Source organism: Canis lupus, chromosome 13 (assembly GCF_048164855.1).
Source record: "Canis lupus baileyi chromosome 13, mCanLup2.hap1, whole genome shotgun sequence".
NCBI classification, from domain to species: Eukaryota; Metazoa; Chordata; class Mammalia; order Carnivora; family Canidae; genus Canis; species Canis lupus.
This window is the reverse complement of record NC_132850.1, coordinates 46,151,654-46,170,374: the sequence shown is the minus strand read 5'-3', so window position 1 is coordinate 46,170,374 and position 18,721 is coordinate 46,151,654. Positions and strand designations below refer to the sequence as shown.

Here is an 18,721-nt window from a genome sequence, read left to right as displayed (position 1 = left end):
ATGGGTATATCTGGTATACCAGATTCTGGTATTCTTATCTTTAGGAATGATGGGGGACTTGCCACATACTCTCCTCGGTTTGGAGCATTATTGGGAATTCTGAGATAACCATAAATGTCCCACTTTAATATTAGGGTAGGCGTTTCTGATTTTGTTGAGTGGGGAAGCAACAGGGGACACTGGAAGTTTCATAAATTAATTTGCAGTAGATCATTAATACCCAATGTGAATAATGGATTTCATTTCTTCATTTAGTGGGCTTATGACAATGGAAGGAAAAAGAAGGGTTTTGGATCAGCATTATGAATATTTTAGATTTAGTGTCTAAGAGGAGACTTAAGTGGGACTCAACAATGTTCATATATTTGAAGTGCAGTCATTTCATAAAAGGACTACATATTTGTGTCACTCCAGGACATAACACAGGGCTTGGCTGTAACAAAAGATAAAGGTTTCAGGTAGAACTTCATGACATTTAAAGGCATTTGACAATGGTAGAGTTTGCATTTATGAATTAGAAAACTTTCTGTCCCCATTGTTTTCAGGTGTTTTTTTTTTTTAATTTATCTTTTTGTTTCAAATAACTTAAAGTAGGTTATAAAGAATTTTTTTTAAAGATTTTATTTATTAATGAGAGACACACACACAGAGATGCAGAAACACAGGCAGAAACAGAAGCAGGCTCCATGCAGGGAGCCCGATGTGGGACTTGATCCCGGGTCTCCAGGATCAAGCCCTGGGCTGAAGGCGGCGCTAAACCGCTGAGCCACCCGGGCTGCCCGGTTATAAAGAAATTAATTTGTTCTTGAACTTATTCAATTTTCCAGAATAATTTACTAACGACATGGCGTACAACAGATAACAAAATATTAACAAAATACTATATATTGGGCAAAATTGGGCAGATACTAAAAGCACTATATTATCTAAAAGTGTGTAATAGAAAGAAAGTCAATCTACTTAGTATTAAAAAAAACCTCAGTAATGAACTTTTTTTCAGTTAGCCTTGATCTGATTATCCATCAAATGTGATTACACCAAGGTATATACTTACAGATGGAATTCATGAGTTAATAATAAAAACATTACCATACAGGGCATTTAGTTAGCTTTAGCATTCATTCATTTCTGTTTGATTCAGTAATATTTATTGAGGTCCTACTACAAGCCAGGTGCTGTTCTAGGCACTGAGGACATGATCTTGTACAAGTTAGGCAAAATTCTTATTGTAGGAGCATTATAGACAGAGTAATTAAATTATTTCTAGCAAAAACAATATTAACAAATGAAATGCTGTATTTAAAAATCAGTAGACTAAAAAAAATCAATAGACTCTTTCAGGTATGGCTTCTAGAAGGCAAGAGAGAGGAAACATATCCTAAGAAAGTCTGATTGTATAATCTGAAGGGTTCCACCTTCAGAGCAAATTATCCGGGTGGCTCATATTTGATCTCAGTTCATTCTCTATAGCCATGTTTGTTTTCTACAAAAATAATGGTGGATTTTTGTTTTATTTTCAAAATCAAATATTTATATGCTGTAGAAACTCATGAAAGAGGCCCTCTGTTCATCCTGTAGCTTCTTATGCCCCCAGCACCATGCAGTGTGCTCTAGAGGGTGCTCAACCTCCATCTTGTCCAGGCAACCAACAAGGGAGATCACAAATGTGCAAAGTAGAGGTTAAAATCTTAATTTTGTTTTAAAATAAAATGTTTATTACATTTTTGACACAAAGGAATTGAAAATGCAAATAATAAAAGGCTCAACATCTCCCTGCCCAGATAACCTTTGTTGAAATGTAAAAAAGGAATAGGTTAAAAACAAAAGCTGAGTAAGACAGAACAAAATGAAAAATAAAATGACCCCTCACCTAATCCCTTTCAACAAATATAACCATTTTAGGAGTTTTTTTTTTTTTTTTTGTGATCCCTTTCAGAAAAGAGGTTTTTTTTAATACCTACATGTGTATACATACGCGTGTATGTACCTATTTACATAATAGGAATGTGATATTGTGATTTATAATAAGAAATATATATTTGATCTTTGTCCCAGTTTCTGGCACTGAGCTCGCGTGGAACTTCCTAAGTGAAGTTCATATAAAAATTAGTCTTTTCTTATGTTAATTAGGTGACTTTTGGAAAGCCCCTAGCTCACTTAGGGATCAACTGGAGATTAAAGGGCTAGAATTTTTGGTCCAGCTCCCAATACCTCTGGGGAGGAGAAAAGGCCCGAGATACTGTTCAATCACCAATGGCCAATGATTTAATCAATCATACCTGTTTAATGGAGCCTCTGTAAAACCCCGAAAGGACAGTTTGGGAGAGCTTCTTGGTTGGTGACCACGTGGAACTGCTGAGAGTGTGTCTCGCTTGGAGAGAGCCTGGGAAGCCCAGTGCCCTTTCTCTATACCTTGCCCTGTGCATCTCTTCCGTCTGTTCCTGTAGAGCCTTTTCATAATAGAGTGGTAATTGAGTGAATAAAACTTGTTTCCTCAGTTCTGTGAGCTGCTCTAGGAAACTAATCAAACTCAAGGACAGGGTTGTGGGAACCTCTGATTTATAGTCAGACTGTTGGAAGCACAGGTGATGACAACATGATCTTTGTGATTGACATTGGAAGTGGACACAGTCTTGTGGGACTGAGCCCTTGAGCCATGGGATCTGACACTAGTTTCAGGTGGACAGGGTCAGAATTGAGTTGAATTGTAGGACATCCAGCTCATGTTGGAGAATTGCTTGGTGGTGTGGGGAAAAACATGTTGAAGGAATTACACACAGTTTCAAAATTTGCTTTTTCACTTTAAATATCTTAGCCGACTTTCATATGGGTATATGCAGATCATCCTCTTTTTAATGGCTTCAGAGTATTCCTTGGTAATTCTAGATTTTGTTAACTAACTCTATTGCTACGTAGCAGTAGTAAACTTTAAAACATTATTTATTTAAGCATATTTATGTAACTGTATGTAACTGTATCATAATAGGGAGGCTATGGGAAGTAAAACAAGAGGTTGTGAAAGAGGTGTTTATATTGAGTTGAGACTAAAGTCTTAATCTGTCATTGCTGTCGTTTGGCTGTGGAGCCAGGTGTCAGATTCAGTCTTCTGCCAATCCTTGGATTCTGTCAAACAAATAGAATAACTTAGTAGGAGAAGACGACTTTGGACATTCCTGGGAATCTTATTTATTTCAGTGATTCGATTAATACACATGGAGGTACTTAGGAGGAGCTTCATCAGATTCCTTCCTCAGAAGACTTTAATTTCTAGTGGGGCAAGGAGGCACATTATCTGAGTAGTGTGAAAAGAGCCATGCCCAAGCAGGCATGGGGACACTCAATCCACCTAGAAGTGTAGATGTATGTGTGTGGGAGGAGGTGATTGAAAGCTTCTTGGAGGGAGTTGCTAAAGTAAGTAGGAATTACCTAGGTAGAGGAAGGGAGAAAGACAGAGATAATAAATAGCATAATGAATTTAAGGAATTGCAAGTAGTTGAGTGTTGTCAGAATATAAAATTGGAGGCAAGAAATAAGATGGACAGAGACCTGTTCACGGAGGGCCTTGTATATGGTGCTGAGGAGCCGGAAATGCCTCCTTAAGTCTAAAGACATGCATGCCTCTTATGTATCAATTAAATACTCTCTAAATATTTATCAACGCTCTTTGGAACTCTGGAAAACCTAATTCCCTTATATGCTGCAAGAGTAGAATTAAGTCAACTTTTAGCTCAATTATTTGTTACTGTTGAGCCCAAGACCCTTGGTTCAGTGTCTGATTTCACATGATTCTTCAGATTACCCAGCACCTTCATCAGCCATTTCATGAATGATTGCCAGAGCTCAGTGCTTGGGAGCACCGAGTGGTAGGATAGACGAGTGAGTTCAAACTCGTCAGCCCTGGCAGAAGAACAACTAAGAGGCTGGCCTGCAGCATCTTGGGTGCCTGAGATGGTCTGTCCCTGTCATCACCATCATTTTATAAAATGCCAATCCACATAAAATTCATTGTTTGTGTTTCAATTAAAAAATGAGAACTGGTTGGAGTGGGAGAATGGTGATTTGATCTGATGAGTAGTAGCTGACTTGTTTTGCTTTGACTTCTGAGTCTTTTTTATTTCTAATGATCCATGTTTTTTTGTTTTTGCTTTTGTTTGTTTTTAAATACTAGCCCAAACCATTAGTTACCTTGAATAAGGCTGGTGAAAGGCACTGGAAAGCAACACATTTGGAAGAGAGGAACTCAAAGAGGAATGCCTCACTCCTTTACTTAGAGGAGATCAATCCATTTTAAGGGCAAAATAGAGTCTAGAAATAAACAGTGTTTGTGGGGAAGTTGCATTTTTAATTTTTTGTAGGAAGGAAGGCAGTATTCCCAGTTGATCTTATTACAACTCATTTATTTTTATAGTTTTACTATTTTTCTCCACACATTATGGAATTCCAGGAAAATGGGTTAAATATGTTGCTATAGTTTACAATTGTCATTTGTAATGTTTTATTTAGCCAAATCTTTTTTTTTTTTTTTCTCCTCTACTCCCTGTACAACACAGAACACCATATGCCATTGTCACTGTCAGGAAGCAAAGGTTTCCCTGGTCTGTGCCTGTGCCTATGTTTATGCCACAGAGGAGCTGTGGTCCAGTGCCATCTTTTATTGATAGGGCCAGCAAAGGAGAAATCTAATGAAATTATCAAAGCTTTGAATTAATTATGAACTTGAATAGGAGAGCTAAGCTCTCTGGAGCCAGGGATCTCATTACCCATGCACTCTCATTGCATCCTCTTCTGGAGCAGAAGGCATTTTCAGCTATAGCTCTTAGCCTGGCTTTGGACTTTATTCAAACTTGCTAAACTGACATCCTTTTCTTACTACGACGTGGCTGCTAATGTCCATGATGATTAATTTAATTCTGCTCTGGATCTACAGAAGATGTCAATAGGTTTTCTCTACCCCTCCTTTTGCTTTTTATTATTTTTTCTTTCCCTCTCCTTTTGTCCCCACCAAATTGGATGTTATACAAGTTTTTATCCTTTTTGGGTAATATGAGAAGCTTTCAGGATTCAGTTGTAGCTTCATGGAATATAGTGATTCATTTAAAGTTAAGAACTATATTGTATCTACTATGTATTCCCTGGATATTTAGGTAAGCACAAAGTCAAATATTTCTTCTTTGAATTTTGAACACCAATTGTTCCACCAAGTGGAAGTTTTTCTTGCTTGTTTCTACTTTAGAATTAATGGTATAACAGTAACTTCCACCCTCTTAGCAGCATTGTTTGTATTCTAGTATGTGTTGTATGGGAACAACAGATCTCACTTTGTAAATGTAGCTCATAAAGCTCCCTGATGCAGAGTACTTAATATTTGCTTTACAATTCTGGTTTCTCTTTACATGGTAATATGAAAAAAAATTTTTTTGATAAATAAATCAACCTCTTTTTTAAGTCTAATAGCAAAATCAATAACAACAAGATTTTGATTTACTATTGGTGATGATTCTTTGGTACTGTCATATAGGTTCATATAGGTTCTGCTTGCTTTTGAGACCCATTATTTATGAATTCATAAGCTGCAGCTCATCTATCTTAGTAAAGTACAGGCCACTGGCAATTTTTGTAAGCAGTGACTAACTTTGCTTTATAGAGTCAATGTTTTAAGGTTTTGAGTAGTGGGGGATGGGAGAATGATAATCTTTGCTTTTCCTTTTTCTATTTACTTTCAGTGAGTGTTTTCCCCCATTTATTTTCTTTATAGGCAGCTGCAATATTTAATTCAGCCTTTGGAAGTTTTTTGGTAAGTAAACATGGTTTAACTTGTCTATTATAACTTTTGTTGTGATGTTGTCTGTATGAAAGATTTAGTGAAAATTGGACTTCTTTTACCATTTAGTTAAGTGTAAAAGTTCTTGAATCTTTTTATATGCCATTAAGCATACCCTGAAAAATTATTTGATAAATAAAGGAAATGTTCTTTTACAATATAATTTGGAGGTTTGGGGTTTAATATACCATTTAATGGATTTAAGGAATCAATTAAAACACTGTGTGTCTCCTTATAGAAGTTATGTCAATATATTGATCATTTAATGAGGTCTTTTAGATTATTATTATTTTGTATTATGGGACTAGGGATTTTGAAAAGGAAACATGACCCAGCTGGTCAGAAAGGGAATGCTAATTTACTTGTTGACATGTCATTTATTTTGTACACTTCACTGTCAAAGAAGCTACTGTCATGGATACTTCTGAGAAATCTTTGTAAAAAAAATTTGAAATGAGAAAATAATTGAGTAATTTGCAAGAAAATGCAATATTGTTTTGACATGTGAGCTGTAAATTGTATAGAGGTTAAAAAATAGTCCAGTGTTCATAAGTAGAGCCAGTATGATTATTATGACAATACTATTTTAGCATTTTCAATCATTGTTTTTTAGATAATGATGTAACAAAGATTTGGTTTGTGTGATGAAAGAATGAGAAAGAAACTGAGTTTTCCATTAGTTGAATATTTTTATTTATAGCCTCCCTAAAACTTTGCGAAATTCATGAAAACAAATTAGAATATTTTATTTTTAGGTACATAATTCAGTGACAGATATGAAGTACAGTGATAATTGAGAATAAAATCAGTGGGGTATAAAATAATTCATGAATCTAGGCAAAATATTAATTACTGCTCTTTAAAATATTCTTTATGTCACTTATGATTGTATGTATTTGAATGTAGCTGAAGCTTTTAAGTGTATTGTTTGCATAGTGTTAATTCTGTGAGTGCTACACAGCTTTTAAGGTCCCAGTGTCATAGAGCCTTTAATGATGTAGTTTCTACAAAATATATGCTTAGGGTATGTCTTATTTTTAAAGAAGTAGTAATGTGATTCCCAATGCTGTATTATTATTATTGGGTTTTAGAAGAGAGCTAATAGTGTCTATTTAATGAAAATTAGCTCTTGAGCTACTTATTTCAGACTCAGTAATATTTTGTGAAATTGTTTTTTCATCTAAGTATTATTTTCTGTATATTGTCACAATTGACAAAATAATATCTGTAAAATATGATCTTATTGGAAGCCAGTTTTTTTTTCCTCTATGGTTTGGAATCTTATATGTCTACTATCAAAACATGGTTTGTAAGCTAGATCTCTTACTCTTTAAAATGTCTACGGTAATTGAGAAAATACATTTGAGGCAGTTGAGTAACTAAAGCAAAATGTACTGTCCTTTAGTTGGAAGATAAGCTCCCTAAGTATAGTTTGAGTTTTGCACTGATTGTATCAACGATGAACAACCATATCAGAATATTTTTCTCCTAGGCCCGTTTCTTGGTAAGATCCTGGGAGGTAAAACTTGTTCTGGGGACTCCTTGGAATATTTTTTATGCTCTTTTCTTCTGAGAAGCATTCTAACTCCTTAGTCTCCTGCTCTGTTTCCTCTTTTCATCTTTTTTCTTACCTTAACTCAAGTAATCAAAAGTGTTTATTGATCTCCTACCACACTAATATGTGGAAGATGCAAGGAATAGGATGTGGGTCCCACTGTGCTATGGAGATGACACAGAATAAGAAATACAATGTAAAAAGTTAACAAGTTACACAAAAGATGTTACTAGATGATGTATGATTGTGTGTATGTATGATGGCACAGGTGATAGGCACTCAATTCAAAAGTCAGACAAGCAATTTCACTGAGCCAGGCCTTAAAGTATGGTAAGACTTAGCTAGTAGAGAAGAGAGGAGAGGAACTGGCAGAGAGGCACAAGTGTCTTTTCCCATTTTTCCTACCTATTCTCTTCCTTCCTTTTTCTTTCCCAAAGTTGGAAATTACTGGAAAGGGTTTGAGAATGAAAATGATGACTGGAAATGTTTTGTTCTAGTGTTATAAGAAATAATAATTCTCTTTCCTCCCCAACCCTCCCCTTCATCGTTCCAACAAACCTTATGGACTATGTTTGAGTCTGGGCTCAACCAGCCAGAATTTGGTTCAGATTATTGAACAGAAAAATAATACTTGTGGCATATACAGGATAAAGGTTTATTTTTCCATTAACTAAAACCTGGAAGGAGACTACCATGTGTTGTATGGTGGCTTCATGGTCTCACTGTGGACAGATATGCCTATCTTTGTCTTCCATCCTCCACAGCATGCACTTTCCTTCCTTAAGCTTGCCTCAGTGTCCAAGACAGCTGCTGGAGCTCTAGCCCAAAAGATACCTGGATGTAAAGTCTTTACCTTGCGAAGACACAGAGGAGTGCTCCTAAAATCTAAGTTTGCTTTCTTTAAACAACATTCCTGGAATTCCAACAGTATACTTGCAGTAATATCATATTGCATAGCTTATTCAAATGATCATACCTAGCCAATGGAGAGATGTGGATATGCAGCAATTTGCTAAGAGCTAAAAATTGGGGTTTCCATTACTAAGAAAGAAGACAATGAATATTAAAAGACAACTGACACTTTCTGTCTATAAGCAGTGTACAGCAATTGCCAAGAATTCAAAAAAAGAGATTAATCTCAGTTGAATGATATGAGAAGGGTTAAGGGAGAAGCTGGTGTTTGAGTTGGGCTTGGGAAAAGGACTTATTTTAGAGGAAGGAAATTCCAAATCATAACCTTCATGTTTTATTTTGTTATTCTTTTCTTTTCTACTTAATTTACTCTTAAAAAAATTATTGTTTTAATTTTAATTCCAGTATAGTTAACATACAGTGTTACATTATTTTCAGGTATACAATATAGTGATTCAGCATCTCCATACATCCCCTGGTGCTCATCATGACAAACTCTCTCTCTTTTTCTCTTTGCTCATTTGTTTTCTCTCTTCAATTACACATATTAGTGAAATCATATGGTACTTGTCTTTCTCTGACAGACTTATTCCACTTAGGATAATATTCTCTAGGTCCATCTAAATCATTGCAAATGGCAAGATTTCATTCTTTTTTATGGCTGAATAATATTCCACTGTACATATATACTACCTTTTCTTTATCCTTTCATCTGTCAATGGACATTTGGGCTGATTCCATAATTTGGCTATTATAAATAATGCTTTTATAAACATAGGGGTGCACATATCCCTCTGAGTTCATGTTTTTGTATTCTTAGGGTACTCAGTACCCTAATCACAGTAGTGTGATTACTGGATCATAGGGTAGTTCTATTTTTAATTTTTTGAGGGACTGCTGTACTGTTTTCCATAGTGGCTATGCCAGCTTACATTCCCACCAATAGTGCAGGAGTGTTCCTTTTTGTCCATATCCTTGCCAACCCTTGTTTCTTATTTTGTTATTCTTAAAGGGTGGTACTTGTTAGAGAATTTTGGAATTTTCTTTATGAATGGAAATTATTAACTTGTTCTTAAAATTTAGGATTAGGGGTAGTAATATGGTTTCTGGAAACAGACTGGCTTGATTTAAATCCTTGCTTGATTGAATTACTAGTCTAATTACATGACCTTCCCTGTATATAAAATGGTGTAGATAGTACTGAAACTACACAGTTGTGGTGAGAATTAAATGGGATAATCTGTATAAAATACTTGTATGATCTAAGTTTTGTCCAAGCTCTGCCATGATTTTTTTTTGTTCAGGGACATCCATAAACTGAAGAATTGGTTACCACTGACTAATGATTCTCTGATTATTCTCTGGTTATAAGTGACCATTTCTTTTGTATTTACATAGTGGAATTTGAAAAAATCTGAAGTAAATACCTTCAGATTACATCAAAACTTTGAATGAAAGGCTTTTATTAGAAGAATTTTTGAAGAAAGAACTCTGAGAGCATTTTTGTTGATTTTTAGACATCTGGGTATACCAAATAAAATACTGTACATATTTATAGCTAGTTTAATAATGTCCCAGGTCTAATTAAAACACAGTGTTTTTAACAACTAATTGTTACAGAGAACTGCGTTGTTGCTTTTTTTTTATGTAGCTAGGCTGGTAATAACCAATGATAGATGAATTCAATTTACATAAATTTCAGACCAAGAGAATATTTTAAAATCATGCCACGGAGGATTGCTTTAAGTTAAGAAGTTAATGTCATTATCTCCTCCTCTCATTTAAATTGTTCTGTTTACAATAATTGTGAGCATAATAAGTGTTTTAAGATTTCCCACTTGATGAGATTTTAATAAAATTTGATAGTCACCACTCTGAATAACTAAAATCTTATCTATAAAAAATTTTTACTATGTAAAACCAGGCATTTCAAGTTCAACCATCTCATGTATTGCTTCCTCATCAAAAGAAAGATCTTTTAAAAAATAGATATTGGCAACTTTTAAAACAATTCCAACTGAAAAATCTTCTCTTTAATGTAAAAAGGTTTAACTGTGCTGAAAAAAATTTTGATCACATGTTTTGTTAGACTTTTGGCATTTTTGGTTTGGAGGCTGAATTCAGTGTTTCCATGTCTTCAAGAATTACAGGTTAAAGTTTAAAAGGAAAAGGTAGAACTTTTTCTTTTTAGGTTCCTCAGCCTACTTTATGATTTTTAGTAACTCTTCCGGGAGTCTGGTAATTCCTGAGGAAACCCTGGTGAGTAATAAAATTGATGCTGCCAAAATGAGCTTCTGATAACTGTGTCACACCTTATAGCAATTCACAAATGTAAGGATTTCTGAAACATTACCAAAGAGATACAAAAAGTGAAATCATCTTTGTGAATGCATAACACCAAGTCTAAGAAAGATCTGTAAGAGTTACTGTTTACTTTCTAAATCTCTTCACTTAAAGTATCAAAAAAATGGGCTTCTTTTATGTAATTCTTTTAAAATAGTCATTACTGCATTACTGGAACCAGCAGAAGCTATTCTAAGATGGATAAGGGTTAAAAGGAACTCCTTGCCTTAGCTGAAGAACTAGCCCAGAACATAGTTTTCTTCCCTTACCCTATTGTTGCTCTGTCTTCCCTCTTTGCTTTGGCTGTTCCACCATTACTACCAAGCTTTGTAGTAAGATTTGGATAGTTACTGATACTGTTATAGTTGCTAAAAGAAAAGAAATTCCAAACGCAAATGCCATGTTTTAATAACCTAGGATGTATGTTTACCACCCTGTTTTATTCTTCCTTTCTTGTACAAAAATGTACTGAGCCATACTTGGCATGGTCAGAAAGGAAGCACATTTACTTTGTTATCCATTGATTGCTGTGCAGCACTGCTTTTTAAAAATCAGCAAGAATTTCAAACATTAATGAAGAGGGTGAAGGGTTGTAACCAAAGAAGACTCAATTGTTACCTTAGTTTTCTCTCACCTAAATTTAGCATGTCAATTTTTAATTTGATTTATATTTTTGGAATACTCATTTTATGTAACACTGAAAACTATGCTGATTTTTTTTCTTAGTTTGCTTAAAATCTTGATCAACCCAAATTACTCAGTTGAGATCTTGGTTTTCCCCCAAAAGTTCATGACTCATTTATAGAACAGGTTTTTATTTTCATTGAGCTTACATGCCAAAACAAACAGCTGCAGTTCTAAGCAGTTTTCATTACAACGTTATAGGATGTTATTTCAAGTTCATCCTTTATTGCTAAGGACTCGATAAAACCAGGATTTAAGATAACCTGTTTGGGGCTTTAAAATATCTCATGAACTATGTTCAGACAATGGAAAACTGGTTTCTCCCTTTATAAAATGGCACCCATCATCATGCTATGTATTTCATTGAATCATCTTTTTGGGCAAATGAATATCATAAAAGTTGGATTGTTGAGAACAGACTACTTATTGTTTTAAAAAAATGCAATTGGTTCAGTTAACAGTATGGCACAAAATAGAAAAATAGAATATAAAATTAACACACATATACTTAGAGTCCATTAGAGTCAAGGCCCTTATCTAGATACTGAAGCAAATACACAAAACATAAGTACAATAAAAGATTTAAGAAAGCAGAAAGACAAGAACTGCCTTCAAGGCAGTGTCCTCCAAATTTCAGGCACTTTTATGACTTTTGCCATGGTGACATATTATTTGTATTATTGTTAAAAATTTTTAAGGATTTTATTTTTTTAAGGTAATCTTTACACTTACATGAGGTACTAACCCACGACCCTAATATCTATAGTCATATGCCCCACCCACTGAGCCAGCTTGGCACATCTGAAACTCACTTGTAAAATTTAACTTTATTTCAAAGTGAAACTTGACATCAACGCATAAACAGTCTTGTTATGAGTAGAAGGTAACCGAAATGAAATCAAATGACAAAAAGCTATTATTAATTTGTAACTAAACTCTGCTGCGAACATAAGTCCAAAGCCTGCCCTCTTTTTGATAAAAAGTAAAATTAGTGCTGGTACCAAACCAAGAACAATCATGCAATCTAAAAGATTGAAAATATTTTTTGAAAAGAGAGCAAGTTTTATCATGAATTTTCTGCTCATGTGTCCTTTAAGTCATCTTGCTTTGACTTCCACTTTGGGCAACACTGTTCTCTCAGGTCATTTCTCAATCATTTCATCACAGACTTGAATTAAAACCACTGGGGGAGGTCAAATGAAGAAATCCCCAGAATCAGGGACTCTAGCAACCTGAACATGTTATTGTTTCTTTCATCAGAGTTATTTTCCACATGACATTTGCCCAGAAAAGCAGCATGCATGTGTGTCGGTCATGTTTGTAGAGGTAAAAATATGCTGTAATGCTTGAGTAAGGAAAACCCTGTGATAGCTATATTTGGGTTTGTTTCTAAAACAAACTCTTACTTGACTTGAAGAGCAGTCAGTGTGAATAAAAATGGTCTTTGTTACTTAATAAAAATGTATAGAATCCTTACCTACTCCATTTTAGCTATGTCTGTGTTGTCTGACAGGACTTGTGTAGCAAGTAAATACATTAGTCACAGTGACCATTTTTCTTGCAAATTTGTGACATAGATTTAATTATAGGAATGACCAGCAACTTACAAATCTAATTTTGGTAGAGGCTGAGGCAACTTTTTTTTTATTTTAATAATGATGGATTTTTTTAAAGCAATGATTTCATTACTATTTAAAGAAATCTACTGGTGTAGAACTAGCCAATTGACTGAAGTTATTTTATTACCCTTTAAGAAATGCCATGTACTTTCATTTCTATTTTTATTAATTTTTAAAATATCACTCTGGAAAATACTTGCTCCTATACACATTTAGATAAAAATAAATAATTATAAATGGGGAGGTAGGATACTTATAAGAGCCTCCTACAAAACATTATCCTGGTGGTTAGTTAAAATGACTAAATTTCCTTAATTCAAATTCAGCCTACTACAGGATTGCTTAGTTTATGGCACTTAGTAGGAGACACCCACTAACTAGTAATTGATGATAATGTGGTAGATAGTTCTCATTTCTCCATACTAAAAGTTTACTATGATTAATCTATTTATTAAGCTAATATTTGGGAGATCTGGGAATAATAATGCAGTGAGCCAAGCAAGGTTTGTGTCTTCAGCTGCCTTACAGATTCTCAGGGTAAGAACATCAAATCCCATGGCAGGCAGGGGAGAGGAGGAAATAATTTTCCATTATTAAAATACGTCATTGACTCAGACCCCATTGCCATTCCAAAATAAATCTGGACATACGGAAAGAAGCAGGACGGCATCTGAGCTTGCATAAACCATATCAACTTCTAGATTCTACCAACCAAAAAGAATCTTTTTATTTTAATTACTGGTTTTTATGATAAAGCAATGCTAGACATCTGAATTCCACTGAGGAATCAGGTTTTTTAATAAACATTTAGCACTTCTCAAAACCAATAATCTGTGTTATTGGAAATGGCAGATTGTAATTTGAAATAAAAAAAATCAAACATCAGGGTTTTTTTTTTTTAGCTCTAACTCACCTCACATCATTGTTTGACCTTATATCAATTTTATTTAATGAAACATTTATGGCCTTCCTACTATGTGCTAGGCTCTGGGCAAGGTTCTAGAAATCAAGAAGAAGAAAAAAAAGGAATATATGAGGCATCAAGGAGTATAAAAATTCCTGGATTTCCATGGCATTTGTCCCAGTATGATTCCCCAAACTGATTCCTTAGTCACCAACTGATTATTTGAACTCAACAAAGTTTGAAGACCACTTATTTTAACTGTAGAACTCCAAGTAAAGTAGTAGATTGTCATCTCCAGTTATCACAAAACAAACAAAAGCCATTCCATTTTTATTACAACTTTAAGGAAAACTAGATTTTAGGTTTGTGGGTCCGCCAACTTAGCTGTTTTAAAAAGCAATTTGTCAGAGACCAGATTCAGTTTCTAAGTATATCAAAAGCTGACTTACAAAAGTTACTTACAAAAGTATCTTAACCAAATATAACTTATTCTGTGGGAACACTGTGTTAAAAATTAACTTTAAAAAACTATTATAGTAGTATATGTTTATTATAGAACTTTTGAAAAATCAAGATAGAATCATCTAGATATAACTAGTCATAGCATTTTGGTGTATGTCCTTTGTATTTTTTACATATAGTTAGCAAAAGTGGTATTGCATCATATAGACGATTTTATTTTCTGAATTACCCTTTAACAACATATATAAGCACTTCCTCATTTTCTGATTTCTACCTTGACAACTTGATTTTGCTTTATATAATAAATAATATACTGTATAATATTCTTTTGAATGAGGTATTGATATTTATTTAGTTATTTCTCCATTGGTAGATATATGGGTTGTTTATATTCTTTTACATTATTAAAAAAGATTTCACATTTTTGGACATAGATATTTGTGGTTCTCCCTTTTAATTTATCCTTTTTATGAAAAATCTCTAAAAGAGCAATAACTGAGTAAAATACTATGAACTTTTACAAGATTGTTGATGCTGTTAAATTGCTATCCAGAAATATTGAAGAAAATTATCATCCTAACATATGTAGGTTCAGAAATATTCATTTTCCTTTATCTTCACCAACTCTGGTTATTATTTTTTTAAGTTTTAGCAAACTGATATTTTAATCCTGATTATAATTTTTTGAGAAGTTGATCTTTTATTATCTATTAATTGGCTATTTGAGATTCGTCTATTGTTGATTATTTGTTCATATCCTTTGCTTACTTTTCTAATTGGGATGCTTATTTCGGTTTCAAAGTGGTCTTTATATATTGAGGATATGAATACTCTATTACATATATTGAATTTATTTGTGTGTGTGGGTGAGAAGAGATGATTTTTGATCGACAGAAGTTTAAAATTTTTTTAAGTCAGATTTATTGAGATACAATTTTTATACAGAAAAATTGACCCATTTTAGATGTACAGTTGTGAGTTTTGACAAAATGTATACAATCATGTAACGACCTCCTCACTCAAGACAAAGAATATTACCATTTCCTCCAAAAACTCTTTCTTTGTAGTCAGTCCCCTTCCCCAACGTTAGCCCTTGGCAATCACTGGATTTTTTTCTTATCCTTTTCTTATGCCTTTTCTAGAAGGTCATGTGAATGGAATCATACAGTGTGTAACCTTTTGAGTCTGGCTTCTTTCACTTAGTATATGCTTTTGTGATTCATCTTTTTTGTTCTATGTATCTATCAGTAGCTCACTCTTTTTTATTGCTAAATAGTATTACATTATGAATTGACTGGTTGATGAACTTCATATTGTTTCCTGTGTTTGGCAATTATAAATAAAACTGCTCTAAGTATTTGTGTACAGATTTTGTGTAGATGTATGTTTTCATTTCTCCTGGGGAAAATACCTACATGTAGAATTGCTGAGTTATATGGTAAGTATGTGTTTAATATTGTACAAAACCACCACACCGTTATCCAGAGTCATTGTACCATTTCACATTCCTACTAGGAATGTGTGAGGAATTCAGTGCTCCACAGCCTGGCCAGCCCAAGGTATTAGCAATACTTTTTATTTTTGTAGTCTAACAGATATACCAGGTATATCTAGTATGTTAAAAAGCAAAGCCCATTATGTGAGTTCTGTAAATACAAATAAGTTTGAAAGCACTTGACCTGATTATGGTGTCATTAAACAAAGAAGTTAATTTATGTCTTCACTGTCCTTCCTGGGTTTGTTTGTTTATTTTTTCATGTAATTCCAGTTTTGTGGTTTTACTTTGATATCTACATAGTGACATATATGCTTGTCCCTGAAAATGATTAGATCAGTGTTCATGACTCTTAAATTAAATTTTTATCTATCTTAGGATATTATACGTGACATTAATACAGTTATTTAAGATAAAATTATTTGTTTGAAGTGTGAATGGATATGTACATAGAAGAGTAAAAATTATAGAAAGCTAGGGATCCCTGGGTGGCTCAGCGGTTTAGCGCCTGCCTTTGGCCCAGGGCGCGATCCTGGCGTCCTCAGAATTGAGTCCCACGTCAGGCTCCCTGCATGGAGCCTGCTTTTCCCTCCTCCTGTGTCTCTGCCTCTCTCTCTCTCTCTCTCTCTCTCTCTCTATCATAAATAAATAAATAAATCTTAAAAAATTATAGAAAGTTCATTTTGATGTTTATCAATTAATCTGCAGATAGTCACACAAATTGACAGTAAAATGCTTCTATTTGGAAGATTATAGAATAAGTTGATAGCTTTCTAAATAGAGGACTTTTCAACAATAAGTTTATAATTTTAAAAATCTGATCAATTTGACTTTAACTTTTATAATTAAACAGGCTCTACTGATCGGGGGAAGAAGTCTTATGATGTGAACATGGTGGACACTAACATCAAAGCATCACAGATGAACATTGATTCATGTTTTACATGTTCACTGATGGTTATACCATGAGTTCACAGTGTATACGTTTTCTTTCTCTTTTGACAGGACAATATACTTATTTGCTACTTCTGGGTAGCTTTTTCCGTGAGGTTTTTAATAAGTAGAGAAATTATATTAAAAATGTCCACCATGTGTATAATTTATAGCAATGTTTGGTCTAATGGCCATTACTTATGGTTTAATTTTTTGTCTATCAGATAATTCTCTTGTAAGTAGTTATTTTCTAAAATGTTCCTAGGTTTCTACTTGAAAGCTAATGCTGTTCTTTTTATTTTTCATTTAGGAGAAGTAATGTTTATTAACATTTTTGGACTTTCGGTAATTTCCAAAAGCCAACGTGATACATTCTATCTCTTTTCTTACTGCTATCCTGTACATTGTTGTGAGGTTAACTTCGCATACTACTTTTATATGTCACTCCTATACCCCAATGCCTTTGGTGGCTCTTAGTTGCTCACCACCTTGCTGGCTGTTCAGCCATCCTCCCAGAGGGAGGAGGATCCCCCCCTCTCTGGTACCCTACTTTCGTTCCTGTGTTCCCTGTTGAGTTGCTCTTCTCCCTCTCCCCTCACCTCTTTGCTTACACTATTCTCATCCTTTTCATATCATGTCCATCTCTTGAAAGACTGCCTGCCCCTTGAAGACTGCTTCCATCTTTTATTGATAGTGGCTACTTAGCTCTTAGAAAGACTTTCCATCAAGATTATAACTGGTTAGTATAATTAGCTTAAAACAGTGACCTCGCCCACCTCTGGCAGTTTTTATCATCCTCTTCTTTTAATTTTTTTTCTAAAATACATATCTTCTAATGTATTACATATTTATTTATTGTGTTTACTGTCTCCCTTTATTCAAATGAAAGCCTCCATAAAGGTATGTATTGGTTTGGGTTGTTTTGGTTGATTTGGTTCACTACTGTATCGACATCACCTGAGTACCTGGCACGTGATAAGCACTCCAAAAATATTTGTTAAATGAATAAATAGAAATCATTCAATGAATGTTATTTTATCTTTCTTCTTATATCTAAGATTGTAAAATGTTTTGTATATGATATACAATTAAATGTATGTTAGTTGTTACAATTAAATTTTGAATTAGTTTGACAAAAATTCCAGTATCACTTTAATTGATTATCTCCCAAATTTTTATTACTGTTAAAATGATTTTAAATTGTAAGCTTTTAGTTTCAATAAAACTTATGCTATAGCCAAAATTTTATTGCTTTATAGTCACCATGTTGATTTAGAATGGGAGTGAAAACTCATTATTATAAGTTATATCTAAGTAATAATGAGTAATTTATAAGACTTCCTTCTTATAATAACTCTCTGTGAGTAGATTATGGCAGATTATCCCTATGTAATAGATTACCAAACTATATGCTTTTATCATTGAAATATGTCAGAAAGTTTTCCATAAAAAATACTACAAGTGTGATTGCTACATATATAGAGTGGGAAATTTATAAATGAGGATATAATAAATGATTGCCATTATATGGCATTGTAGAGAATTGTTGCAGTTAAGGAAAAGTATTTTATCATTAAAGTTTATTTTTAACAGTTTGTGAAATATATAATATAATTAAATTGACAAAAGAAGGCTGAGTTATTAAACAATGATGAAAAATTGTACAGTATCCTAGAGGAGAGATAAAAATATAAGTCTGAAAAATAGAAGAACCAAATCAATGGTATGTAAAAACAAATCCATATCTGACAGTCATTTAAAGTACTTAGAAAATAGAAATGACCAAAAAATAAAAAGAAAGAAAAGAAGAAAGCCAAGGTAATAATGAGGAAGCAGATAACTTGAACTTGGCAACATGATATGACAGCTATGAAAGCTAATGCAGTTCCTTCTTTAGAAGCGTCATGTTACAGCCTTCTGCATTTGAGTTTGGTAGCTTCATAATTCAGAATATTGCTTTGGAAAAAAAAGAATATTGCTTTGACTTTGGTCT

The 18,721-nt window shown here is 33.7% G+C and overlaps 1 protein-coding gene across 22 annotated transcripts in view; it reads left to right on the top strand.

Annotated features, from left to right (window-relative positions):
• The window catches only part of SLC10A7 (solute carrier family 10 member 7), a 248,533-nt gene that overhangs the window by 74,877 nt on the left and 154,935 nt on the right, over positions 1-18,721 (top strand). For 18 of the 22 annotated variants that reach the window (XR_012006083.1, XR_012006078.1, XR_012006079.1 and 15 more), the window contains one exon: positions 5,756-5,794. The exons of 1 other annotated variant lie outside the window; for it this stretch is intronic. Coding sequence is in view for 14 of the 21 variants with exons in the window: in XM_072773508.1 (XP_072629609.1) it covers positions 5,756-5,794 (39 nt within the window). In the remaining 7 variants the exon portion in view is untranslated. Of the gene's footprint in view, positions 1-5,755; positions 5,795-16,648; positions 17,731-18,721 lie in introns of those variants that run through there. 3 more of the 22 variants (XM_072773523.1, XM_072773518.1, XM_072773525.1) reach the window with 3 other exon arrangements.